General features: G+C 37.6%; 1 protein-coding gene across 1 annotated transcript in view; it reads right to left on the reverse strand.

Annotated features, from left to right (window-relative positions):
• The window catches only part of PDE11A (phosphodiesterase 11A), a 437737-nt gene that overhangs the window by 217548 nt on the left and 192233 nt on the right, over window positions 1-27956 (reverse strand). Inside the window, exon 6 of the mRNA XM_061202501.1 lies at window positions 3811-3943. Within this exon, the coding sequence (XP_061058484.1) occupies window positions 3811-3943 (133 nt within the window). The remainder of the gene's footprint in view (window positions 1-3810; window positions 3944-27956) is intronic.

A 27956-nucleotide genomic window follows, 5' to 3' on the forward strand; every position in this document is an offset into this window, starting at 1 on the left:
CATTGTATTTTTTTGTCTTGAGGGAAATACTTAGTATGTTAATGAAAGATATTATCTGAATTGATTGTCTTTATCTTATCATCTACACCATCTTATATCAGGCTTGTAAGGAGAAGGTTCAAGCCTCTTAGCTTCTTGAGGGAGAGCTCTGTGGCTCAGTCTGGAGTTTGTTTCATTCATTAATTAACATAAGCAGTTGACACCTGTCACTGAGGCAAAATATTTTGAAAAGGGAGGAAGCCTAAGCAGATAAATAATTTTGCTTTTCCTGGTGTGATACATAACACACACACACACACACACACACACACAACATATACACATTTGTAGGACAAATCTATTAACTACCTATATTTAGGCAGAATTCTCTCTCTCTCTCTCACCTCCATCTGTACTGATTAATTCTTTTCCAATTTTTTCCCCCTCAGCATGAGAAGGGGAACATAAAGTAATTTTATATTTCAGTACCACAGAAAGAGAACTGTAAAAATCATGGTATATTGCATCTTCAGATTTGCATTTAAAATCTGGTATTAGTTGTGTGGAAGATTGGAAGCATTTTAGGTGGAAGGTCAAGAAATAATGATGGTCTAGGTACTTGCTTTATTTTATCATAGGGATGAAAGTGACTTCACAAAATGGTCACTGCTTAACCTACCACAGTTTACTGTCTTCAGACATCATTGCCTCTAACTACTGGATCAGGGCATGAAATTTTTATGCTCAGTCCCATAGAATTAACTGTTGCAATTTTGCTTGAGAGCCCACAACATTCTTTTTATAGATCAGCGGGCAGGCTGTCTTACTAGAATGGACTGTAAGTGTGGAGGAAGACGTGAAACGGCTATATCGCTCATCAGGAAGAGATGTGGTAGGAGTCTGCCTGTAGACGTAAGGATATGGGCTATTCAGGCTCATTATATTGTATCAGCAAGAAGTATTCTTGAGACATATACTGTTTTTCATAAGAAAAAAAGTAATGATTGGTCAAGAACTTTTTATTCCCTGTTAAAGGTGAAGATACCTGTAGCCTATGACCCAGCATGTCACTCTCCTAGGTACAGACGCTACAAAAACTCTTGCACATGTGCACTTGGAGACATGGACAAGAATGTCCTTGGCAGTTATGCATGTAACAGCAAAACACTGAATCCAAATGTCCATCCACTCTGCAGTGGATAAAGTGACACATTCGTACGATGGAATACTTAGGAGCCCTAAAAATAAATGAATGAATTACAAATGCACATGACTCAGGAATTTATGTTGAATGAACAAGCAAGCCACAGAAGAAGATATACAGTATAATTCAATTTATGTAAAGTTCAGAGACATGCAAAATGTAAAATATGTAATAATATGTAAAAAATGTAATAATATATTTGGTAGGGATTCAAATATATGTGATGAAACTATATATAAAAGCAAAGGAATGTTAAATTAGGATAGTGTGTGGGAAATAAAGGAGATTGGATTAGGGAAGATCAGTACAAGGATTCAAAAGTAATGATTGTATTCTTTTTCTTAAACTCCGTGGTGGGTGTTTATCATGTTTTGTTACACTTTTTCATATGTCTTATGAACCAACTTTTAAAATGGTGTAAATTTGTTGACTCTTTTTGCTACCCCAGAATTTGACTTTATGGCCCCAAGCTCAGAGCAGAATAATAGCAATCCATACCAAATTCAGCACTATAATTTGGGGTAGGAATCGACCATCATCTCCTAACCTCTAATCTAATATGTTGACTTTGTAACAATGAATTGGCAATTAATGATTTTTTTCTGCATAGCTAGCCTTTCAGTTTGTTCAGCTGTTACTGATGTTAGTAATAGAATACTGAGAGCATTTCTTCATAAAACTGTGTGTTTAGAAGTCTTTTCTTCAGTATCCTCTCTCTAAAGTCAAGAAGGAAAGAAACATAGCAAAGGCAAAACTTCATAACATCAGTCTTAACCCAATCATAATGTTAACGCATATAAATATTGACACCTATAAATCATTTCTGCTCTGCTAGTCACAGAACCAAGGTTGATGGTATTCTTCCTTACAGGAGGAGAACTAAAGAAGTTCTGGACTGTGTACTTTCCCAAGGAGGGTATCTCAAAGCTCAGAAATACTGCATCAGAACTGACGAGAGCTAGAGGTTGGTTAGCATTGGGGCAGCTAAGAGAGCACACTGGAGAGACACCCAACTAGGACAGGGAGTTCATGAAAGGATGTCCAAGATACAGGCATCTCCACTTGATGCTGAAGAATGAATAGAAAATATGTAGAGGATGTAGCCTGGGGAGAGAGAATTCCAGGCAGCCACAGAGATGTGGTAAATTTCAGGAATTTAAGCTTTCCACGCAGAGATCTGCAAAGATCTGAATGAAGTTATAAATTTGACTTGGATTCCAGCCTCCCAACCATTGCTGTGTCCCACCCCAGACATTGGAGACAGCACAGGGCAGGATTCAGAGGCAGAGCTTTGGAGTCTGAGAGACTAGGACTGAATCCTTGTCTGTCTCCAGAGTCGTAGACCAGCTCTCATTTCTGATTAAATGTTCAGTTATTATTACTGATCTAACCTTTGTTCTGAAGCCAGTGTGATCTTTCTAAAGTATAACTCCTGCTTCTCCCCCATTTGCAACTCAACTACTGGTTCCCCATTGCCCAAGATAAATACTCAAACTTCTTAACACGGCTTTCAAATCCTTTGGGCGATCTGGCCCCTATTTCCCTCTCCCACCTCATCAACCTGGCCCTCCAGCTACATTAACTCATCTCCATTCCCAGACTCCTCATGCTCTCTCAGGCTTGCCTGGAACACACCACCGTCCTCACTGCAACACTCCTGTTACTCTTCAGACCTTAGCTTTGTAATGTAGTAATTTAATCTTGTAATTTATTGAATACACACCACACACACATGGGTGCACACACACACGTAGAGACATTTTATAAATTCATGTAAATTTATCTGGATGATACTCTATACCACCTTAAAAGTTAGACTTCTACCAAGTCAGAATCTATATTAATATATTCTGTACATCAGCACAATGTGCCTTCATAATTAACATTAAACAGTAACAGAATCCAACGTACTCTTTCTTCGGAGCAATCTTTTAAAATATGGTAGTTGTACTAGCATCTATCAGGAAATAACTATGTTATATACACATTTTTATTATTAACCATTTCATAGTTTAATATAAACTATGTTTAATATAAAATGTGCATGAGTATACTTAATGCATGGGTTTACTTATATGTTTAATACAAAATGCTCCCAATCATAAAAGAGCATCAGACTAGAGGACTAAAGAATGTCTTTAGCAGTTATGTGTGTAACAGTGAAACACTGAATCCAAATTTCCATCAATACTACAGTGGATAAAAAAAGTGACACTTATTCATACAATGGAATACTTTGCAGCAGTGAAAATAAATGAATTACAAATTCATGTGACTTAGGAACATATATTGAATGGAAAAGCAAGTCACAGAAGAATACATACAGTGTAATTCAGTTTATATAAAGTTCAGAGACATGTAAAATGTAACAATATAATTGGCAGGGATTCAAACATATGCAATGAAACTATATAGCCATTTTGCCACAAATCAGGGTAGAGAGAGGAAGCTTTCCTGTCAGTCAGCAGTAGGGGATGCTAAAAATCAGATCACAGGGGAAAGATTTAGAAGAATTGCCAGTAAATTCAGGGGTTGCTATCGAGTTGTATGATGTCCCTTTTTTGCTTCAGCCAGCAAACCAGGGCAAAAACTGAACCTTAAGACTGCAATCAGAGGCCTCCTCTTACCTCGGCATCAAAGCGGGGATCCTGGTAGGCATCACTGATGTTTACTGGAAGGCCTGTAGAAGCCACCAGCTCAGCAACACTGTTATTTATTAGCCAGTCGGAGTATGATGATTTCTCCATGCTTTCTTTGAAACTATCAGAACATCAAGGCAGGCAGTAAGAAAAGAGAAAAACATCAGTTTACCTGAAAGCAAACCCTATAAGAGTACACTCATAGCAGGATTACCTACCCTCATTAAGAAGGGGTAAGTGACCTTAATCACAGAACAATAGTGAGGTAATTATAAGCAGCTACTTCAAAACTACTTACCTGCTATCATGTAAAATAATCAACTCCATGGGTAGAAATGATAGATCCTCTATGATCCAGAGGATAACTCTAGGTTGTATTTAGGCCCCAAAGCAGGCAGACATAAAGCAGATAACCGGGTAATGACCAAAATTGACGATAGGATGCCAACGCCATGGCATAATAAATTCCACTGACCTTCCTAGCTTGCACCCCCTAACCAAGCAGACCAGATGTTTGATACCAGGGAGAATTAAACCTAAGGATGGAGAAAAATCCGGAAATAAATTGAGAATTTACAAAAGTTTAAGTGTAGCAAAAGAGCACGTCTAGACTCAGTGTTAGTGTTTTGTAACTATTTTTGTAGTTTCAGAGTATGTTTCTTAACAAAAACACACTTCCTACTTACAAAATCTTACTGGAAAATCTGTTTTAACTCTACCCTTAACAATAATAATTTAAAATAATCCATATTTGATTTTAACAAGGAATTTTATGTTAAATGATTTTGTGAACTTTCCCTTGTGTCACTTTCACTACTTCACTACAAATGTCAAATTTACAGAAATGCCATAAGAATTAGTAAGATTCCTCACTTCATCCCTCCCTTCCATCATTTCTTCCCCCGGTGCCTATTGAGCACTGCCACGAGCTGTGGAAATGCAAACTTGAGCACTGTTCAAATTAGCAATATCAAGGAAGATTTTCAGGGAGGATGTTAGATTTGTGGCTTGACCAGTAATAACTGAAATTATGTAAATGAATGCAAGTATACAGGGCAAGGTTTTCCAAACTACATTCTGTGGAACCCTGGGTTCCTGAAGATGTTAATGAGTGTACTACAGTGAGAATAATTAACTCTGTTGACTTTTTAATCTAAGCTGCATTATATGTAATAAAAACACTAAATGCTGTGCGCAATCATTGTTATTATGCAATAATGTGCCTGTGTGGAATTTGTGCCATACTGGGAATGCCAGAAACTGACATGGAGAGGCCACCAGATGTGTGAATGAGAGGGAAGCACAGACATCATTTACCATCATGAATATATCTCATCTGTAATGACTGCTGGTCTGCGTCTGATAAATTCAACATATATTTGTGAGGTTATTCAGCCCTTATTGCATATTAAACGTTACTGGTACATAAACATATTCCCTATGGATCTCTGGCTGAAGATGGAAGTGTTAATAAAAAGCAGAGTCTTGAATTTCTCAGATGATGGCTAAGTCAAAGAAGGAAAAAGACTGAGGACTTCAAAGGAAGATGAAGCCTTTATTTTCTCAAACAAACAAAGGAACAACAAAAAAGTCCACGTTTTATTTTCTCTTTGCTGTATTCTACCCGTGAGAAGTGAAATTTTACATTGTGCTGCAATGAAAGCAAAATACAGGAAGAAACATAACAGTGCACCTGATATGAGGTTTCAACTTAATGAAGTCACTTGTCAGCTTATAAAAGGGTGTGATTCAATGCTGATGATTTCTTGCAGTGATTAATCAAGCTGTCGATTCATTCTGCGCTGCCTGTGTACCACAGGTTTTGTTTACGTCTCTTCTGTGATGAAACAATGTGGAAAATGCTGACCTAGTGTGTGGTGGGAAGAAGAGCTGTACAGGACCCTGGGGACGAGCCAGGGAGGGAACCTGCGAAAGAAATGCTGGGGTAGGGGGAGGCTGAGGAGGGGTAACCGAGAACTAAGGAAGGAACCAGCTTTATCAACAAGTGTCAAAAACCTTTAAATGGGTCTCAGGATGGGCAAGAGTTCAGCAAGGAGAGATTGGAAGGGTGAGGAAGAGGGCACCCATGGAGGAGGAAAGAGCAGGAACAAAGGTCATGAAGCAGCAGAGTACAAGGGTGTGTTCTTGGAACACTGATTAATCGCCTTGGAACACGGGACGCATACTGTAGGGGAATAAGACTGAACAGGAGGTCAGGGCCCAAAGGTGGAGGCTTTGACCACGGAGCTGAGACCTACGTTATAGGCAATGGGGAGCGATGTAAGAGTATTGAGCAGGGAAGTGACAGGACTCGAGCTGTGACCTTAGGAAACTTAATCCAGGGAGAATGAGCAAGAAGAACTGGCTAAGAGAGGCTGAAGGTGGCGAGAGGTCCTGGCAGACCAGTTAAGTTGTGCAGTGGGAGGTGACGATGCTGGCCACTCAGGAGCTACTGCAGACGATTCCACAGGGCTTGGTGGACGGGCAGCAGTGCCTTACATTTTGCTGCTGTATGCCTGTGGCACTATTGGCAGAAGGGAGTTGTTTAGAGGACTGGGGAGATGAGGGAAGCTAACAGACATTCTGTGAGCCTGGAACATGTTATTCATTGTTGAAAATCCAGGACCAGAGCCCATATCAAGTCTTCAGGACTGAAAGTACTGATACAGAGTTGGGGCTATCTTCAGGGAATATAAAATGGATGAGATCACTCAGGGAGAGAATATATAGGTAAATCTGTAGGGGAAGGAAGGAGAAGAAAGGCAGTAATAAAGAGGGAGGGGATAAAGAGGAGAAAGAAAAAAGGGAAAACAAATTAATCATCACCCACGGTGAGCCAAGGGAAGCTGGATGCTTACCTAACTAGTTTGTTTTGTCCTCACATAAATCCTATGAGTACAATTCTCTACATTTTACAGATCAGAAAACTGAGGCTCAGAGATGCTAAATGACTTTCCCAAGTGGAAATAGGATTTTCAGCTAAAGTGTGACTCCAAAGGCCCAGATTATTCTGTTTACCCTGTTGCCTCTCTGGGAAGAAGTCGACGGGTAGGAATAGAGCAAGAAGAGTAGGTTTTCACTAAAAAGAAGGGAGGCCAGTCAACATTACAGAGGGTTTCAGGGAGAGGCTGCAGGTAACAAACACTTCAGCCTCAGGCTGCAGTCAAGGAAGAAGGAGGAAAAAACACTGGATTTGACAGTCCAGAGCTTTAGGTCCCTACTTACAGAATCCCCAAAGATGATGATGGAAACACTTACTGAGCAGGGGCTCCTGAAAGACTCCTTCTAGATCTAGAGCTGCTCAGAATCTGGCTTAGTGCAGGCTGCACATGTACTGAAATCACTCCAAACTGTAGACAATGCAAAAGCATCAGCCCTGGGCACAGGCACTGCTGAGGTGGTTTCTAGAAAGTATAAGCTATGGTCGCTGCCCTCGGGAGCTTGCCACTTAGTCGGGGAGGTGAGAAATAAACACGCTGACATTAAACAATGCACTATTTAAATACCCAGTTCAAATTTCAAATGAAAAATTTGTCACATGGCTGTGTTGACTAGTTGCCAAGCCAATTGTGCCAATCATGAATGAGGAAGAAGTATAGGGAGGGAGAAACAACTTCAGGTGGGGCTAAGGCTTCAGGTGAGGCTAAGGCTTCAGAGAGGAGATGAGACTTGAACTGACCTAAAGCTGCAACAGTGCAAACAGATTTTCTGAAAACCACCCCTCCATTTTCTTCAGTTTAATCTTGCCTAGGTACATAAATTAAGGCCCAGGGGGACAGGATGGTTAGAGAGACAGTCAGGAAGGTTATTAGTCAGTCTAAGTATTTATATCACATTCTGGCCTTTGTACCATTCAACCTTCCATGATTCTGGAATGCAGAATCATGACACTGAGTTAGAGCTTTCAAAACCTTGCTTCTTTTCTTTAAAAAAAAAAAAAGGTAATTTTGTTTTATGATTAAGACTATGGGTTTTAGAGTCAGACACACTGACTTACATGCCTCTCTTGCCACTTCCAAGCAAAGTACTCTCAGACAAGTAACTTACATGTCATCTGTAAAATGGGTATAATACTACTACTTAGTTATTGTGCAGATTAAGGTTATAATTTATGAAAGTACTTATCATATTATCTAGCCCATAGCAAACATTTTTTTAAAAGTATCAACTTTTTAACAACTTCTAAAGTAAATTCTGCATGTGACAGTACTCCTTTGGACATTTCAGCAATGTGGTGTTGTGGGTTTAATCACAAAGGAAAAGGCCCAAATTATTTTTACTTCCTGAGGGACACAATCTAGCTTAAAGGATCAGTTCTTTCATAAAGGTCCTATAGGTCAACTCCTCTTGATTTATGAGGGCCCTTTTATTCTGTGTGGTTTACTCCCTTTGACTGACTGCTGATGGAATAGAACATGGTAAGATCATGGACACAGCCATGTATATTATGCAGGTTCTGCCCTGTACAGGGGTGCCCTGTCAAAGGAATGAACGGGGCTGAAATCTAGCCTAGTTGCGCACATTGGCTTAGAGCTGCATCCATTTAGAGGGAGTACCTTTTTTCTAATTCTCACAGAGACACTGTAAGGGCTGAAAATGGCTCTGCTTCAATCTCTTCAACACACATGACAAATGGACATCAATATCAAACTGAATGCCTTTAGTGACAGGGAACTCATTACCTACAAAAATATTCCATGCCATTTTGTGGCAGCTCAATCTACTTTCCAATAATCACCATCTTTTGCTCCCTCTCCCATGGTTTGCAGCCACAGAGCATGGATCTCATTAACTGACAGCCCTTGAAATATTCGACAATAATTAACATGTTCCCTATAATCCTCCACCTGAGATCATTCTTTTCAACTTACCTCCAATTCCTTCAGCTACTCCCCTTGTGGCATAGCTTCCTTATTCTCATCCTCCCAGTCCTAGATGCGTCCGAGATGGTTAATAGCCCTCTTGCATATGAAAGCCAGTCTGGAACAGTCTTGGCCATGGGGTCTGAGCAGCATAGAGGTGGGATGACCACCTCCTTCATTCTGGATCCTGTTCCCACCAATGAGGCTCAGGATTAATAGTTCCTAATAGCTCTTTTTTTAAATAGGTTTTTGAAAACTTAAATTAATATCCCAAATTGAATTAACCAACTTTCTAGAGCCCCCAAAATATGACCAGAGATATCAAAGGTCAATAAATTCAACACTAAGGTTTTCAATTTGAGCCATAATCAATCTAGGAAGAGTCACTGCAGTTTGGAAACACATCAATAATTTGATTACTCCACAGCCTGTGAGTGCAGATGAGATCATGTCAGCTCAGTGGATCTTAGCTGCCATGTGCATAACTACAAAATAACCAGTTAGCTTATTTTAACTGTTTAAAAAGTAGACCTCCTTAAGATCAAGATTAGTTTAAAATAACAAGCAAATTGTAAAGTAATCCTTCAGCTTGTATTTTACTAGAACCAGGTGCATATGAAGATGTGGGTTTTTAAGTGAGTTTCCTGTAAAGAGCTACAGTTTGATTCCTTTTCCTCAGTGGTATCTTGCTTCCAAGTGTGAGACTCATACTGACTTCAAAGAGAACTTCATGAGCTTAAATATATTGACTGTGGAGGGATAAAAGAGAATTGCCCTATTACAGAAAACACATAATTCCTGAAATGTGGCTGTCCCTGAAATGAGGGCCAGTGAGATAGATATAAACCTCGGGGTCGACAAGGTGCACAGCAGCATAGGAGAGAAATCGATACAAGTTAAACAAAACCAGACAAAATAAAATACCCCTGGGACCAGGAACTTTGCCATCTTCAATTGTCTGAAAAACCTACCTTAGCTAAAGGTTCAAACACAGAAAACTGTATGAAAATAAACTTAAGACTATTTTTTAGAATTAATTCTCAAAACAAGTCTCTAAATTAGAAGACAAAATATCTGAAGAAAATAATATTAATCATTAGACTGTGTCTGTATTGACGGTTTTGTTCTCAACACTAGAGTTCACTCTAGTTTTCACTAGAGACTCCCAAGACTTCACTTTTTCAAGAATGACCATTGGTTGGGCCCCTACAAAATGCTGGAAAGTAGTGGGTGAATCTTGCATGAAGCAATCAAAAAGGGTCTTTTCCTTTTTGCTGAAAGGAGTTGGTCAGCTCAGCCCTGACCATCCTTATATATATGTATATATGTACGGAAAGAGGTATAGGCAGGAGCAAAAGGGGTCCCCACCTTCAGGGAGCTCACAAACAATGACAATGGATTGTGACGTCCTAAGGAAGGATGTACAAGACATTACGGGAACAGAGAGAAGAAGGGTCAGTTCTGTTTGGGCTGGGAATGGTATTTGGGAACTACTTCGCAAAGGAAGTTGGTATAAGCTGATTTTTGTAGGATAAGTAAGAACTCATCAGGCAGAGAAAGAAGGTAAAAACAATTCATACAAAACCACAGCAAGAGTAAAGCTTTAGAAGTGTGAGGTTTTCTGTGTTGATATGACGAATAGCAGAGCTAAAACTTAGGCTAAATGGTAGAAGTGATGAATAAGGCTACAATGGAAGAGGTCAACCTGTATATTGTGTGGCTCCATGCACAAACACAACCACATTTATACTACTGATGATTCCTGCACGGGTATGAGGAGCCCACTGAGTCCTGAGTTCCCTACATATGCATCTAAGCCCTTTCTGGACACTTCCTCCTGGTTACCCACAGGCACCTCAAATTTAACATTTTCAAGACTGAACTAACACACTCTCCTTGATGTGCTAACAATCATTAATAAAAACTGTGACCATTAACTAAAAATAGATCATTGGGTAAGGAACAGAAGTTTCAACATAGACATAATCTATTTTCTCATTTTCAGGGAATGATTGATTGTCAATTAACCTTGCTAGTGTGAATATTATCCAGTGGGGGTAGGATTCAGAGAGGCGAAGAGTCAGGAACTCCAAGAACTCTTTAGGACAGATATTTCTTTTTCATGCTTTGTAAACAAAAACTGATTTTTTTATCTACATGCTGTGCCTGGTACTATTTTCCATCTTGCTTCATTGACTAGAGGTCAGTCTGAACTTTGGTTCACAGAGAGATATTCCCCTCCTTACTTCTTCTCAAGTAAGCCTGCCTATCCCTGGGTCCTTTCTGAAGCTTCGAGCTGTGCAACATTATTTGAAGTTGTCTTTCAATTAGGAGATTAAGGAACTAAGTCAATATCAGTGGGACTTAAAGCTAGGACCCCAGCAGGAGAATCTCAAACACCTAGGTCTAGGGCATTAATAATTTCCTACTGGCTTCAGTATATCTTTGAAGGTTACCAAATAAGTCTTTCAGACATAAAGGGTAATGGGAGAGAATGTAGTTAGCAAGTAGAACCAGCCTGTCAGTTCTTATACTGTGGTGGGAGAGGAAGATGCTCTAAGTTGTAGACCTTCCTGAATTTTATCATGACCTGGACCTGTTAATGGACTTGCCTTTAAGGTCTTGACTGAGGACACTTCATCACACGCGTATATCTCTCATTTCAAGCATTGTGTTATCAGAAATGAAGACATGGAAACCAAATAATACATTTTCTATCCTTCATTTCCTCAAGCTGTACAATTAGAGTGATGAGATTTATCACCACAAGGAGTTGGTGTCACTTTGGGAAGTGTCTTGTGCCTCTCAGATGGGTGTCAGATGGCATTACTGTGAGTGGTTGGTGTCTACAATTTAGCATCATGTGGTGACAACTGCTTGGTTTCATAGCTGAGCAAAGCTGGGTTTTGGGGGTTTTGTTTTTGTTTTTGTTTTCTTTGTATCTTGGCCCAACATTTCCTTGCTGTGAAACTACAGATAAAATTTTAACTCTGATTGTTAGTTTCCATAATAGAAAATAGGGGAAATATAGCCCATTTTACAGGGCTGTTTTGAGGATACAATAATATAATGTTGAAGAATGCATGACACATAGAAAGTTCTCAATAAGTATCAGTTCCTTGTAGGCCAAAGATTTTCCTTTTATTAAAAACACTAGGTGAGGTATGCTCTGTTTAACTGCTTATCTCCTGGGGCAGGAGAGATGTTACTGTTTTTGGCTGTGGCATCATTGTCAGATTTGAAGAAAAAATGTGCTATGATAATAAAGGACAGAGTTAAAATTCTCTCCTTCTAGATGTGTCAAGTAGCCCTACCACACCTCTCTTTGGGGCTGCTGTGGGCACCTCCACCCATCTGCTCTGGATTGAGGGCATACCTTCCCACAGGTCCTGGGCATATGTCTACACAGTAAGAAAGAAGTAGACTCAATGTGTTAAAATATTAACTAAGGCATGTTAAATGAGAGACCTACAAAAATGAGAGAGCCAAGCATAAAAACCAATCGTTAAGAATTCTGAGTTTCCATGATTCTGTTTACTGTGTGCCATCAATCTAAGGGACAGCTGACCTACATAGCTACTTTATTATGTTCGATCTCAGTATTTATTCATGTGCCTTGTTGTTCATGGGATATTTGTATAGTTTTAATTCTCCTCTGTGACAGTTTTACTAGAGTGACAAGCCCACTGGCCTGAAATAAACAGGGGTAATGAGAGGGTTTGTCTTTCATTTGAGCCTTGATGTTCAAAGGTAGGAAAAAGAAATTAAATGTATTTAAGAGGTGAAAGTTAGATGCTTGGGAAATATGTCTACTTGAGTTTCCTAAGATTTTGGAAGATACAAAACTTTGTTACAAATATTTCCTCTCCTTCATTGATGTTTAGTTCTTAAAATTAGCATCATGCAAACAGGGTGTAGACACAAACATTACTAGTGCCATGGAGGGTATTTATAAAATAGGGTTATTTGGGGGATTGGGGGCCATATAAGCCCAAAAATATCAAAGTGATACTATCCCTGCTCAGGTCAGTGTGTAAACACTCCATCCTAATGACACTCTGTATATTTTTAGGGAAAGGAGCTAGGAAATATCTAGGTGACTATGTAACAATGGAGCTTCCTGATAAAGAAGAGGCCTTGGTACCAGAGCTTAGTCTCTGGTACCAATCTGTCTTCCATTAAACTAATTCAGACCTGCTGAAATACCTCCTTGCTAAACAACCGAAAGAGAGTTGGGCCATCTGGATCTTTCATTCTTCAATTAACAACATTAAATATTGGCATAATAAGCTTCAGCAGCCCTGAATTTGCCACAATAGACAGTCAAAAAGAATGTCTTAAGGTTCTTGTTTAAAGGAAGTTACACAACAAAAGAAATCTTACGTTCCAAGATGACTGGTCATGGTGGTGACAGTGCTGTTTTCATGTTTAATGTTTTAAAGGTTTTCTTCATTTCCTTGAAATCAGAATAAGTAACATGTTTTTATTTCTACAAAAACTCCTATCACATGCTTCCTAGCAGAGGTACAGTCAAAGAAAGAAGATCCATGAAGAAGAAAGTAAAAGAAAGAAAATGTATTCATGACATACTGTGGGAGTATTCTGTCCTACATCAGTGTGTAAGTTTGTCTAACATTCCCTATTACTCTAGGTAATAGAGAAATTTAAAAGAAGGTAAGAAGAGGACAGACCTTCCAAACTGGCAGGGTAAAGCCCACTAAAAATTTGTTCCTCCATAAAAGCATGAGAATACTAGCAAAAATTGTCAAAATCAACTTTTTGAAAACCCTGGAAATTAAAGAGAGGCTTACAAAAATCCAAGGAGTCTTTATTCAAGAAAAACAGTTCAATTTCTGTAAGGACAGTATGTTGTGTGGCATTTTCTTTTTTAATTTTTATTTATTTATCTATTTATGGCTTGTTGGGTCTTCGTTTCTGTGCGAGGGCTTTCTCTAGTTGTGGCAAGTGGGGGCCACTCTTCATCGTGGTGTGAGGGCCTCTCACTATCGCGGCCTCTCTTGTTGTGGAGCACAGGCTCCAGACGCGCCGGCTCAGCAATTGTGGCTCACGGGCCTAGTCGCTCCGCGGCATGTGGGATCTTCCCAGACCAGGGCTCGAACCCGTGTCCCCTGCATTGGCAGGCAGATTCTCAACCACTGCGCCACCAGGGAAGCCCCTGTGCAGCATTTTAACTTACCTTATTCTCATCTCCCTCTCCCTAGCTCTGGGGTAGTGGTGAACACCAACAGATTCATAATCATGCTAGCTGTGAAAACCAGCAGCCAAGCAGCCACTGGCAGAAGAAGAATGGGTTTGGAGCTCCCCCAAATCCCATCCCCACAGAACTGTCATTATTTGACATGTTTGGCAGTTCCACGGAAACCTCCACTCATAGAGCTTTCCGTTATTTAACCTGACTTGGAGCTTGCTCACTAAGAACAGCCTTTATCTCCAGGTATCTGTGGAAAAAAAAACAAAAACAAAAACCCGGCAGCCATTGTTTAACATCACAACTGCCTTAGGCAGAGAAACAGTTACAGCTAACAAGAAACTGACCAGAAAACTTAAAAGGAGAAGTGCAGGAATAAGATATTCCTGGGGAGGTTTGAAAAGTTCTGACATATTCCTGGAAATCTAGAGTTGTATTTATGCCCAGGAAAGACCTCAGAAGGCCCTAATCTCCCACCTCTGGTTGACCTTGAAGTTCTGTGAAAGCAGAAAGTGAAAGCTAAGTAAACTTCCTGTCAGAGAATTGAAAGTATCCCCCACATGAACACAGATCCCCTCAGAAAGGCTGGGAGACTTATTGGTTCAAGTTTTTTGTTTGTTTGTTTTTAAGAAAATCTCTGTCCAGTCATTAGCTGGCAAACTAAGCTAACTACGCAGAGAATTCAGTTGCCACACACAACAAAGATAGTTCATGAAAGTCACTAAACAACAAACAGCAGAAACAACAACAGAAACAAATAGAAAGAACAACAAACCCTGGATGGAGTGAGTGAGGAGCAGATTTTATTTCCAGAGTTTCCACATTATATTATTTAAATTATTCAGTTTTCAACCAAAACAGAGAGAGAGAGAGAGACAAAGAAATAGGAAACTATACAGGAAAAAGCAGATGGAAACTGTCTCTGAGTAAGCCCAGATGTTGGACTTACTAGACAAAGACTTTAAATGAGCTAATATAAATATGTTCAAAATACTAAAGGGAACCATACTCCCTTCCCCACAAAAAACTAAAGGAGAATATGAGAACAATGTCTCACCAAATATAGAATATCAATAAAGTGATGGAAATTATAAAAGAGAACCAAATAGAAATTCTGGAATTGAAAAGAATAATAACTGAAATGAAAAATTCACTAAGAGGGCTCAGCAGCAGTTTTCAGAAGCCAGAAGGCAGAATCACTGAACTTGAAAATAGGTTAATTAAAGATAGAGACTATCTGGTCTGAGGAACAAAAAGAAGAAAAGAATGAAGGAAAATAGAGTCTCAGAGATACGTGAGACTTATTAAGCATATAAACATATCCATAATGGGAGGCTCAGAAAGAGAGGAGACAAAGAAAAGGAGCAGAAAGAATATTTGAAGAAATATGGAAGAAAACTTCACATATTTGATTACAATAAACATTAATCTATACATTCAAGAAGCTCAACAAAATCCAAGTACGATAAACTCAAAGTGATCCACACCTAGACACATCATTAACAAACTGTTGAAAGCCAATGACAAGGAGAGAAGCTTGAAAACAGCAAGAGACATGACTCATCACATACAAATGATCCTCAGTAAGATCAATAGCTCCATGATCAGAAACCATGGAAGCCAGAAGGCGGTTGAATGACATATTCAAAGTGATCAAAGAAAAAGACTTTCAACCAAGAACTATATATCCAGCAAAATTATACTTCAAAAATAAAGGAGAGGTTAAGACATTCTCAGATAAACAAAAACTGAGAAAACTCATTGCCAGTAGACCTGCCCTATAAGAAATACTAAAGGTAGTCCTTCAGGCTGAAATAAAAGGACATTACAGAGTAATCTGAATCCACATGAAGAAATACAGAGCACTGATAAAGCTTACCCTATAATAAATACAAAAGACAGTATAAATGTATTTTTTGTTTGTAATTCTTTTTTCTCTCCTATCTCACTTAATTGCATAATGAAACAACTGTAAAACTTCATTAAAGGGTTATAATGTAAAAAAATATAATTTTTAAGACAATAATAACACAAATGGAGGGAGAACTATATAGGAGCAAAGTTTTGTGTACTATAGAAATTAAATTGGTATTAATCCAAATTAGATTGTTATAAGTTAAGACGTTAATTGTAATCCGCAAGGCAATCACTAAGAAAAGCATTGAAAAAAAATAGTAAAAGAAATGGCAAGATAATTTAAATGGCACATTAAAAAATATCTATTTACCACAAAAGAAGGCAGAAATGGAGAAACAGAGGGAAAAAAAGACATGACATATAGAAAACAAATAACAAAAAAGGTAGATGTAAATCTTACTTTATAAGTAATTACTTTAAATATAAATGAATTAAACTCTCCAAACAAAAGGCAGAGATTAGCAGAACAGATAAAAATAACATGATCCAACTATATGCTGTCTACAAGAGACACACTTTAGGTTCAAAGACACAAACAGGTTAAAAGCAAAAAGATACAGGGCAGACAGCAGAAGCAAGAAGAACTACAATCCTTCAGCCTGTGGAACAAAAACCACATTCCCAGAAAGAGAGACAAGATGAAAAGGCAGAGGGCTATGTACCAGATGAAGGAACAAGATAAAACCCCAGAAAAACAACTAAATGAACTGCAGATAGGCAATCTTCCAGAAAAAGAATTCAGAATAATGATAGTGAAGATGATCCAGGAACTCGGAAAAAGAATGGAGGCAAAGAACGAGAAGATGCAAGAAATGTTTAACAAAGACCTAGAAGAATTAAAGAACAAACAGAGATGAACAATACAATAACTGAAATGAAAACTACACTAGAAGGAATCAACAGCAGAATAACTGAGGCAGAAGAACGGATAAGTGACCTGGAAGACAGAATCGTGGAATTCACAGCTGCGAAACGAATAAAGAAAAAAGAATGAAAAGAAATGAAGACAGCCTAAGAGACCTCTGGGACAACATTAAACGCAACAACATTCACATTATAGGGGTCCCAGAAGGAGAAGAGAGAGAGAAAGGACCCGAGAAAACATTTGAAGAGATTATAGTAGAAAACTTCCCTAACATGGGAAAGGAAATAGCCACCCAACTCCAGGAAGTGCAGAGAGTCCCATACAGGATAAACCCAAGGAGAAACATGGCGAGACACATAGTAATCAAATTGGCAAAACTTAAAGACAAAGAAAAATTATTGAAAGCAGCAAGGGAAAAATGACAAACAACATACAAGGGAACTCCCATAAGGTTAACAGCTGATTTCTCAGCACAAACTCTACAAGTCAGAAGGGAGTGGCATGATATACTTAAAGTGATGAAAGGAAAGAACCTACAACCAAGATTACTCTACCCAGCAAGGATCTCATTCAGATTCGATGGAGAAATCAAAAGCTTTACAGACTAGCAAAAGCTAAGAGAATTCAGCACCACCAAACCAGCTCTACAACAAATGCTAAAGGAACTTCTCTAAGTGGGAAACACAAGAGAAGAAAAGTACCTACAAACACAAACCCAAAACAATTAAGAAAATGGTCATAGGAACATACATATCGATAATTACGTTAAACATGAATGGATTAAATGCTCCAACCAAAAGACACAGGCTTGCTGAATAGATACAAAAACAAGACCCATATAGATGTTGTCTACAAGAGACCCATTTCAGACCTAGGGACACATTCAGACTGAAAGTGAGGGGATGGAAAAAGATATTCCATGCAAATGGAAATCAAAAGAAAGCTGGAGTAGCAATACTCATATCAGATAAAATAGACTTTAAAATAAAGAATGTGACAAGAGACAAGGAAGGAAACTTCATAATGATCAAGGGATCAATACAAGAAGAAGATATAACAATTATAAATATATATGCACCCAACATAAGAGCACCTCAATATACAAGGCAACTGCTAACAGCTATAAAAGAGGAAATTGACAGTAACACAATAATAGTGGGGGACTTTAACACCTCACTTACACCAATGGACAGATCATCCAAAATGAAAATAAATAAGGAAACAGAAGCTTTAAATGACACAATAGACCAGACAGATTTAATTGATATTTATAGGACATTCCATCCAAAAGCAGCAGATTACACTTCCTTCTCAAGTGCACATGGAACATTCTCCAGGATAGATCACATCTTGGGTCACAAATCAAGCCTCAGTAAATTTAAGAAAATTGAAATCATATCAAGCATCTTTTCTGACCACAATGCTATGAGATTACAAATGAATTACAGGGAAAAAAACATAAAAAACACAAATACATGGAGGCTAAACAATACGTTACTAAATAACCAAGAGATCACTGAAGAAATCAAAGAGGAAATCAAAAAATACCTAGAGACAAATGACAATGAAACACGACGATCCTAAACCTATGGGATGCAGCAAAAGCAGTTCTAAGAGGGAAGTGTATAGCTATACAAGCCTACCTCAAGAAACAAGAAAAATCTCAAATAAACAATCTAACCTTACACCTCAAGGAACTAGAGAAAGAAGAACAAACAAAACACAAAGTTAGCAGACGGAAAGAAATCATAAATATCAGAGCAGAAATAAATGAAATAGAAACAAAGAAAACAATAGCAAAGATCAATAAAACTAAAAGCTGGTTCTTTGAGAAGATAAATAAAATTGATAAACCATTAGCCAGACTCATCAAGAAAAAGAGGGAGAGGACTCAAATCAATAAAATGAGAAATGAAAAAGGAGAAGTTACAACAGACACCGCAGAAATACAAAGCATCCTAAGAGACTACTACAGGCAACTGTATGCCAATAAAATGGACAACCCGGAAGAAATGGACAAATTCTTAGAAAGGTATAACCTTCCAAGACTGAACCAGGAAGAAATAGAAAATATGAACACACCATTCACAAGTAATGAAATTGAAACTGTGATTAAAAATCTTCCAACCAACCAAAGTCCAGGACCAGATGGCTTCACAGGTGAATTCTACCAAACATTTAGAGAAGAGCTAACACCTATCCTTCTCAAACTCTTACAAAAAACTGCAGAGGAAGGAACACTCCCAAAATCATTCTATGAGGCCACCATCACCCTGATACCAAAACCAGACAAAGATACTACAAAAAAAGAAAAATACAGACCAATATCACTGATGAATATAGATGCAAAAATCCTCAACAAAATACTAGCAAACAGAATCCAACAACACATTAAAAGGATCATACACCATGATCAAGTGGGATTTATCCCAGGGATGCAAGGATTCTTCAATATACGCAAATCAATCAATGTGATACACCATATTAACAAATTGAAGAATAAAAACCATATGATCATCTCAATAGATGCAGAAAAAGCTTTTGACAAAATTCAACACCCATTTATGATAAAAACTCGCCAGAAAGTAGGCATAGAGGGAACCTACCTCAACATAATAAAGGCCATATACGACAAAGCCACAGCAAACATCATTCTCGAATGGTGAAAAACTGAAAGCATTTCATCTAAGATCAGGAGCAAGACAAGGATGTCCACTCTCACCACTATTATTCAACATAGTTTTGGAAGTCCTAGCCACGGCAATCAGAGAAGAAAAAGAAATAAAAGGAATACAAATTGGAAAAGAAGAAGTAAAACTGTCACTGTTTGCAGATGATATGATACTAAACATAGAGAATCCTAAAGATGCCACCAGAAAACTACTAGAGCTAATCAATGAATTTGGTAAAGTTGCAGGACACAAAATTAATGCACAGAAATCTCTTGCATTCCTATACACTAATGATGAAAAACCTGAAAGACAAATTAAGTAATCACTCCCATTTACCATTGCACCAAAAAGAATAAAATACCTAGGAATAAACCTACCTAGGGAGACAAAAGACCTGTATGCAGAAAACTGTAAGACACTGATGAAAGAAATTAAAGATAATACAAACAGATGGAGAGATATACCATGTTCTTGGCTTGGAAGAATCAATATTGTGAAAATGACTATACTACTCAAAGCAATCTACAGATTCAATGCAATCCCTATCAAATTATCAATAGCATTTTTTACAGAACTAGAACAAAAAATCTTAAAATTTGTATGGAGACACAAAGACCCCGAATAGCCAAAGCAGTCTTGAGGGAAAAAAATGGAGCTGGAGGAATCAGACTCCCTGACTTCAGACTATACTATAAAGCTACAGTAATCAAGACAGTATGGTACTGGCACAAAAACAGAAACATAGATCAATGGAACAGGATAGAAAGCCCAGAGATAAATCCACGCACCTTCGGTCAACTAATCTATGACAAAGGAGGCAAGGATATACAATGGAGAAAAGACAGTCTCTTCAATAAGTGGTGCTGGGAAAATTGGACAGCTACATGTAGAAGAATGAAATTAGAACACTCCCTAACACCATACACAGAAACAAACTCAAAATGGATTAGAGACCTAAATGTAAGACTGGACACTATAAAACTCTTAAAGGAAAACATAGGAAGAACACTCCTTGACATAAATCACAGCAAGATCTTTTTTGATCCACCTCCTAGAGTAATGGAAATAAAAACAAAAATAAACAAATGGGACCTAATGAAACTTCAAAGCTTTTGCACAGCAAAGGAAACCATAAACAAGACGGAAAGACAACCCTCAGAATGGGAGAAAATATTTGCAAACAAATCAATGGACAAAGGATTAATCTCCAAAATATATAAACAGCTCATGCAGCTCAATATTAAAGAAACAAACAACCCAATCCAAAAATGGGCAGAAGACCTAAATAGACAGTTCTCCAAAGAAGACATACAGATGGCCAAGAAGCACATGAAAAACTGCTCAACATCACTAATTATTAGAGAAATGCAAGTCAAAACTACAATGAGATATCACCTCACACCAGTTAGAATGGGCATCATCAGAAAATCTACAAACAACAAATGCTGGAGAGGGTGTGGAGAAAAGGGAACCCTCTTGCACTGTTGGTTGGAATGTAAATTGACACAGCCACTATGGAGAACAGTATGGAGGTTCCTTAAGAAACTAAAAATAGAATTACCATATGATCCAGCAATCCCACTACTGGGCATATACCCAGAGAGAACCATAATTCAAAAAGACACATGCACCCAAATGTTCATTGCAGCACTATTTACAATAGCCAGGTCATGGAAGCAACCTAAGTGTCCATCGACAGATGAATGGATAAAGAAGTTGTGGCACATATATACAATGGAATCTTACTCAGCCATAAAAAGGAACGAAATTGTGTCATTTGTCGAGACATGGATGGATCTAGAGACTGTCATACAGAGTGAAGTAAGTCAGAAAGAGAAAAACAAATATCGTACATTAACGCATATATGTGGAACCTAGAAAAATGGTGCAGATGAACTGGTTTGCAGGGCAGAAATTGAGACACAGATGTAGAGAACAAACGTATGGACACCAAGCGGGGAAAGCTGCAGGGGGTGGTGGTGGTGGTGTGATGAATTGGGCGATTGGGATTGACATGTATACACTGATGTGTATAAAATTGATGACTAATAAGAACTTGCTGTATAAAAATAAATACATAAATAAATAAATAAGCAAAAAGATTAAAAAATACATACCGTGCCAAAAGCAACCAAAAGAGAGTTTCAGTGGCTATATTAATATTAAACAAAATAGACTTTAAGAAAAAAATAGTTGATAAAGAAGGGTATTTTAAATGGTAAAAGGAATGAACCATCAAAAAAAAAATAACAGTTATAAACATATGGCACTTAACCACAGAGCCCCAAAATGTGTGAAGCAAAAACTTAGAACTGAAGGGAGAACAGATAATTCAACAATAGTGGTTGGAATCTTCAACACTGTACTTTCAATAACAGATAGAACAACTAGGTAGAAGAATAACAAGGAAGTAAAAGACTTGAACAACACTATGAACTGACTAGACCTAACAGACATCTATTGAGCACTCTAACCAACAGTAGCAGAATAGACATTCTTCTCAAGCACAGATGAAGCATTCTTAGGATAGACCTTAAAACAAGCCTCAATAAATTTTAAAAGATTGATATCATAAAAGGTTGATATCATAAAAAGTATTTTCCAATCACAATGAAGTGAAATTAGAAATGAATAACAAAAGAAATTTGGGAAGTTCATAAATATTTAGAAATAGAACAACATACTACTAAAGAATCAATGATAAAATATCCTTATATGAAAAAAAAAGGAATCAATGAGTCAAAGAAGAAATCACAGGGAAATAAGAAAATATTTCGAGATGAATGAAAACAAAACACAGCATACCAAAACACACTGGATGTTGCTAAAGCAGTGCATAGGAGACAATTTACAGCTATAAATGCCTACATTAAAAAAAGGAAAAAGATTTCAAATCAGTAACTTCACCTTCTACCTGAGACACTAGAAAAAGAAGAGCACACTAAACCTACATACAGCAAGCAGATGGAAGGACATAATAAAGATTAGAGGAGGAATAAACAGACTGAGAAGAGGAAAACAATAGAGAAAATCAACAAAAACAAAAGTTGGTTATTTGAAAAGATGAATAAAATTGATAAACCTTTGGCTAAGGTTACCAAGAAAAAAAAAGAGAGAAGACTGAAGTTACTAAGATCAGGAATGAAAGAGTGTTACTACCAACTTTACAGAAATAAGATGGTAAGGGAATACTATGAATAATTGTATAACAAATTCAATAACCTAGATGAAATGGACAAATTTCTAGAAAGACACAAACTACTGAAATGGACTCAAGAAGAATTAGAAGATCTAATAAAACTATAACAAGTAAAGAGGTTGAATTAATAAAAAATTAAAGTATATAATTTCTACAAAGAAAAGCTCAGGACTAGATGGCCTCACTATTGAATTCCACCAGTGCTTCAAGAAGAATTTTTCTGTAAACACCAATCCTTCATTTCAACAGCATAGCCGAGAACACTTCCCAACTCATTCTATGAGGACAGTATTACCCTGATACCAAAACCAGATATCACAAGAAAACAAAATTACAGACCAATCTCCCTTATGAAAATATACATAGAAATTCTCAACAAAATACTAATGAACCTAATCCAGCAACATATAAAAACGATTATACACCATGACCAAGTGGGGTTTATCCCAAGAATGCAAGATTGGTTTAACATTCAAAAAAATCAATCAATGCAATACACCATATTAGTAGAACAAAGCACAAAAACTCACGTAGTCATCTCAATAGACACAGAAAAAGCATTTGACAAAATCCAACACTTTCATGACAAAAAAAATCTCAACAAACTAGGAATAGAAGGAAACCTACTCCAAAATAATTAAAGCAATATTAAAAAAGAACAAAGCTGGAATAAAAGTTAAGTTGTAGCTTATTTCAAAGCTACAATAATAAAGACAGTATGATACTGGCATAAGGATAGACATATGGATCAATGAAATAGAATTGAGAGTACAGAAATAGACTCATACATCTATGGTCAGTTGATTTCCCACAAGGGTGCCAAGACAATTCAATGGGGAAAGAATAGTCTTTCAATAAATGATGCTGAGGCAACTGGATATACACATGCAAAAGAATGAAACTGAACACCTCTCTCACATGATATACAAAAAGTAAGCTGAACATGGATCAAAGACCTACATGTAAGAGCTAAAACCATCCCACTCTTAGAAGAAAGGCAAAAATCTTTATGACTTTGGATTAAGCACTGGTTTCTTAGATATGACATCAAAAGCACAAGTGACAAGAGAAAAAATATATGCATTGGACTTCATCAAAATTAAAATCTTGTATTTGAAAGGACACTATCAAGAAAGTGAGAAGACAACTTATAGAGTGAGAAAAATATATGTAAATCATAAATGTTATAAGGGACTTATATCCAGAAAATACAAAGGACTTTTACAACTCAACAATAAAAAGACTGTTAACATAACTAAAGAATGGCAAAGGATTTAAATTCATATTTCTCAAACAAGATATACAAATGGCCAATATGGACATGAAAACATGTTCAAAATTGTTAGCTATTAGGGAAATCAAAACCACAATGAGATACCACTTCATACTCACTAGAATGGCTATAATTTTGTAAATAAATAAATAAATAAAGTTGATGAGGATCTGGAGAAATTGGAACCCTCATACTTTGCTGATGGGCATATAAAATTGTGTAGCCATTGTAGTAAACAGTCTGGCAGTTGCTCTAAAAGTTAAACATACAGTTAACATATGACCCAGCAATTCCACTCCTAGGTCTATACCCAAAAGAATTGAAAACGTATGTCCACTCAAAAACTTGTACATGATTGTTCATAGTAGCATTATTCTTACTAGCCCAAAAGTGGAAACAGCGTCATCAACTGATGATGAATGGATAAACAAAATGTGGTCTATTCATACAAAGGACTATTATTCAGCCATAAAAAGGAATGAAGGAATAAAGTCCATGCTACAACATGGATAAATCATGAAAATATGCTAGGTGAAAGAAGCTAAATGCAAAAGGCCACATACTGTAAGATTCTATTTATATGAAATGTCCAAAATAGGCAAACTGATAGAAATAGAAAGTAGATTAGTAATTGCCAAAACCTGGAAGGAGGAGGGAGTAGGGAGTGACTACTAATGGGTACAGAGTTTCTTTTTGGGGTGATAAAAATGTTCCAGAAACATACAGTGTATGGTTGCACAATCTTGTGAATATACTAAATATACTAAAACCCACTTAATTGTACATTTTTAAAGGATGATTTTGTTGTACGTAAATTATATCTCAATTAAAATTTTTAAAAATAAGAATAATTAGGACAAAGATGATAATTAAGCTGCCAAGTGAGAATTTGAAAAAGATTTTTGGATAGTTAATTAAAGCAAGTAATATGAGTGTCCCACTAGTGCAGTCGCTGAGGGAGATGCCCCATTCATATTCCCCTTTAAAAGAACCTGCAACAGAGAGCACAGCAGATTGAATGTCTCCATCTCCCGACCTTTGGATCCAGGCTTCCTCTGGGGCTGTTGTCTGCCAATGACTGAGCATGGCAAGGGTAGGAACTGAGCCATTCCTGGGGATGAGATTCCTCCCATGGGCAACTTCTGCTTAGAACTCCCCATTGGCCTGGCAGAGATTTTCTCCAAACTATGCTGCAATCTATCACTCTTCCTGTTCACTCCTTCTTTCCTCTCTCCCTTCTCAGAGCAGGGTAGTGAAAGGCTCTCCCTGCCTACTCCTTGTCCCACCCTTTATCCTTCACAGTTGTTTCCCCTGAAAAATCTTTTGCTCATTTAATCTTGGCATATGCTTCTTGGAGGGCAGGAACTGACTCACTAAGGTATATATAAGAATGACTCTAGCACAAGACTTGAAGAATGTGGCTGAAAAGTCCTGGTAGGACTGAATGTGTCTGCTCTCTAGCAAAAAAGAGTGTGGGGACATCATTACTCCTTGCACCCCCAGGATTCCAAAATCAGATTTTGGAACACATTTCATTCACTTGTACTAAACAGCTGTATAAAGAACGTACACAAACGAATTCTCCCCAAGGTGTCTTATTTGAAGAACAATATGTATTTGAGTGAAGGAGTTCTGAAATGTTTGGGAAAAATCAGTTTCACACAACTACTATATTTTAAAATAACCAATATAGGCATTGATTGAGGCCACACACACTGAAAGTGTAAATCAGATGTGGCTTAAAAGTCTAAAGTTTTGTTGTGGATCACAACAAAATAGTGAATCATGAAATCAATTTTGTGGGTCAAGACAGCAAGTGGGTTTTTTTTTTTAAGAATAGAATAAATCAGAAGATACATACATAGTAAAGGTAAGTATAGTTTCATGAAACTTGTTTTAGATATATGTGTGTGTGTGTATTTGTGTACATGTTTATACACATTAACTAGGTTTGGATATAAAATGTATTTTTGTTGTAGGTTGCAATCAAAAAAGGTTGAAAGTTACAATCTAAGGGATACACAGTGAAGCTGGCAAGGTTAGGATTCATGGTAAAGATATTTAGCAACATTCTCCAAGGTAGGAACAGAATTTCTAATTCCTCAGAGCCTCATCAAGGGGGTATGCTTTTGAGTGGTAATGTCCAAGCAAGGGTGAGTCACATCACACTTTCTGGAAGCATGAGCCCAAAATCAAATTCATAACCTGGATAAGAGCTGGAGATTACCTCGCCTGGGCCAGGTACATCTCGGAGTTATAAAATGTACAATATGACTGCCAGGTACAATTACAGTAAATATGATAAACAAAATCTCACTCATCATACTTAGTCTCTCCAGGTTAACACAGTCTATCCCAAGTCTATTCCTGAAAATATCATTGCTGCTGGCCCAAGACAAAGAACATCTCTAGAAGGCTTGTTTACAGACTCTTGACCCAACGCTAGAGCTAATCCTGTAGTTTTGTCTCATTACAGTCACATCTCATGGAAGTCAGTCCCCGCCTCCACCCACACCTAAAAAGGCCAGATTTGGGCCATGGAGGCTGGAAGCCTAAAGGAAAGAGTTACAGAGAAGTGAGGAATGTTGGAAAGAGTAATTTGTTTGCAAAACTAGATTCCACACAGAATTGAAAAGGAAAAGAAAAAAATCAGTAAGGCATTGAAACATGAATTTCAGTATTCTGACCCCCAAAATGCAACGAAGAAACCTAACGTTGAGAAGAATCATGGGGCTGTCTAATCTTAAAGATGAAAGAAACCCTAAAGGTCTCCGAGATGCTTCTCAAATTTGAGATATATGTACCCTCAGGGATAGATGTAGATGAGCTAAGGAATAGAAAACACAAGAAAAACAACGTGTGGAAGGGTCATATTATTTCATTGAATCTACAGTACCATGGATTGTAAGATGCACTGTTATTTTTGAACCACTGAAAGAAGAGAAAAAATGCTGCAATGAGTCAATGTGTTCTTTTCACTTAAAATATTTTAATCTTATTTTAGAGATCTTTTGGATTAGATATAAATTTTATCATATACCATTCTTGAAGGAAAATTTTAACTATACAAGTTGATTATATATAAAAGGAAAAATTATGGGCAAAATAAATTGACTAAGACATTCTAAAATTTCTTCAAATTCAGTGTCACTCTTCTGAATCACTTTTCAATATAGACTTTGATGTTCACAGATATGAGCCTTTGAGTCATCAGGATGCAGCCTTTTTTAGAGGAGTGCTCTGCTATCATCTCCAGGACTCTCTTCCAAACTGCCAACCCCTCCTGCAAGTCTTGATGCTGTCATTCTACTGAACTTAGTAAGAGGTGTCATTGGCGGGTTTTTAGACAACAACCAGATTCACATTCCTTCCTCAAGTATTCCTTAGTTGGTTTGTTGACAGAAATTTTAAGGGGCTGCTGTTGTCCAGTCACACCACCAGCAATTCTTTTACTGTGCAGATACATGTCTGAAAACTGTATCAAGACCTAACATAACTTGGAAGGTTACGTAGGGTTCCTGGTCATCTGTTCCACATGGCCGTACATCGCTCATTCATCAGCTCAGCTGTCATCCGTCTGTGGGAGTGTGTGTGTGCACACACACAGTAACATCACTGAGTTCAATCTCATTCTCATATGAGATTGGGTTTAAACTCATACACTAATACTGCATTCATTTCCTATTTCTGCATAACAAACTACTACAAAATTATCATCTTAAAACCACACCCTTTTATTATCACACAGTTCTGGAGACCAGAAGTTTATTATGGCATTTGTCAGATGGATTTACTGCTTAGGACCTCAAAAGACCAAAATCATGGTGTTGATAGAACTGCATTCCCTTCTGGAGGTTCTGGGGAAGAATCAAGCTCATTCAGGTTGTTGGAAGAATTCAATTCATTATAGTTGTAGCACGGAAGTCCTGGTTTCCTTGACACATGGCCCTCTGAATATTTAAGCCAGCAATATGTGTTGAATCCTGTTCATGCTTCAAATCTCTCTGACTTCCCCCTTCTGTTGTATCTCTCTAACTTCCTATTTGGTCCTCAACTGGGAGAAAGCTCTGTATTCAAGGGCTTGTGATTACATTGGGTCCACCTAGTTAATCCCAGAATAATCTCCCTATTTTAACA

This window comes from Eubalaena glacialis, chromosome 1 (assembly GCF_028564815.1).
Source record: "Eubalaena glacialis isolate mEubGla1 chromosome 1, mEubGla1.1.hap2.+ XY, whole genome shotgun sequence".
Classification (NCBI taxonomy): Eukaryota; Metazoa; Chordata; class Mammalia; order Artiodactyla; family Balaenidae; genus Eubalaena; species Eubalaena glacialis.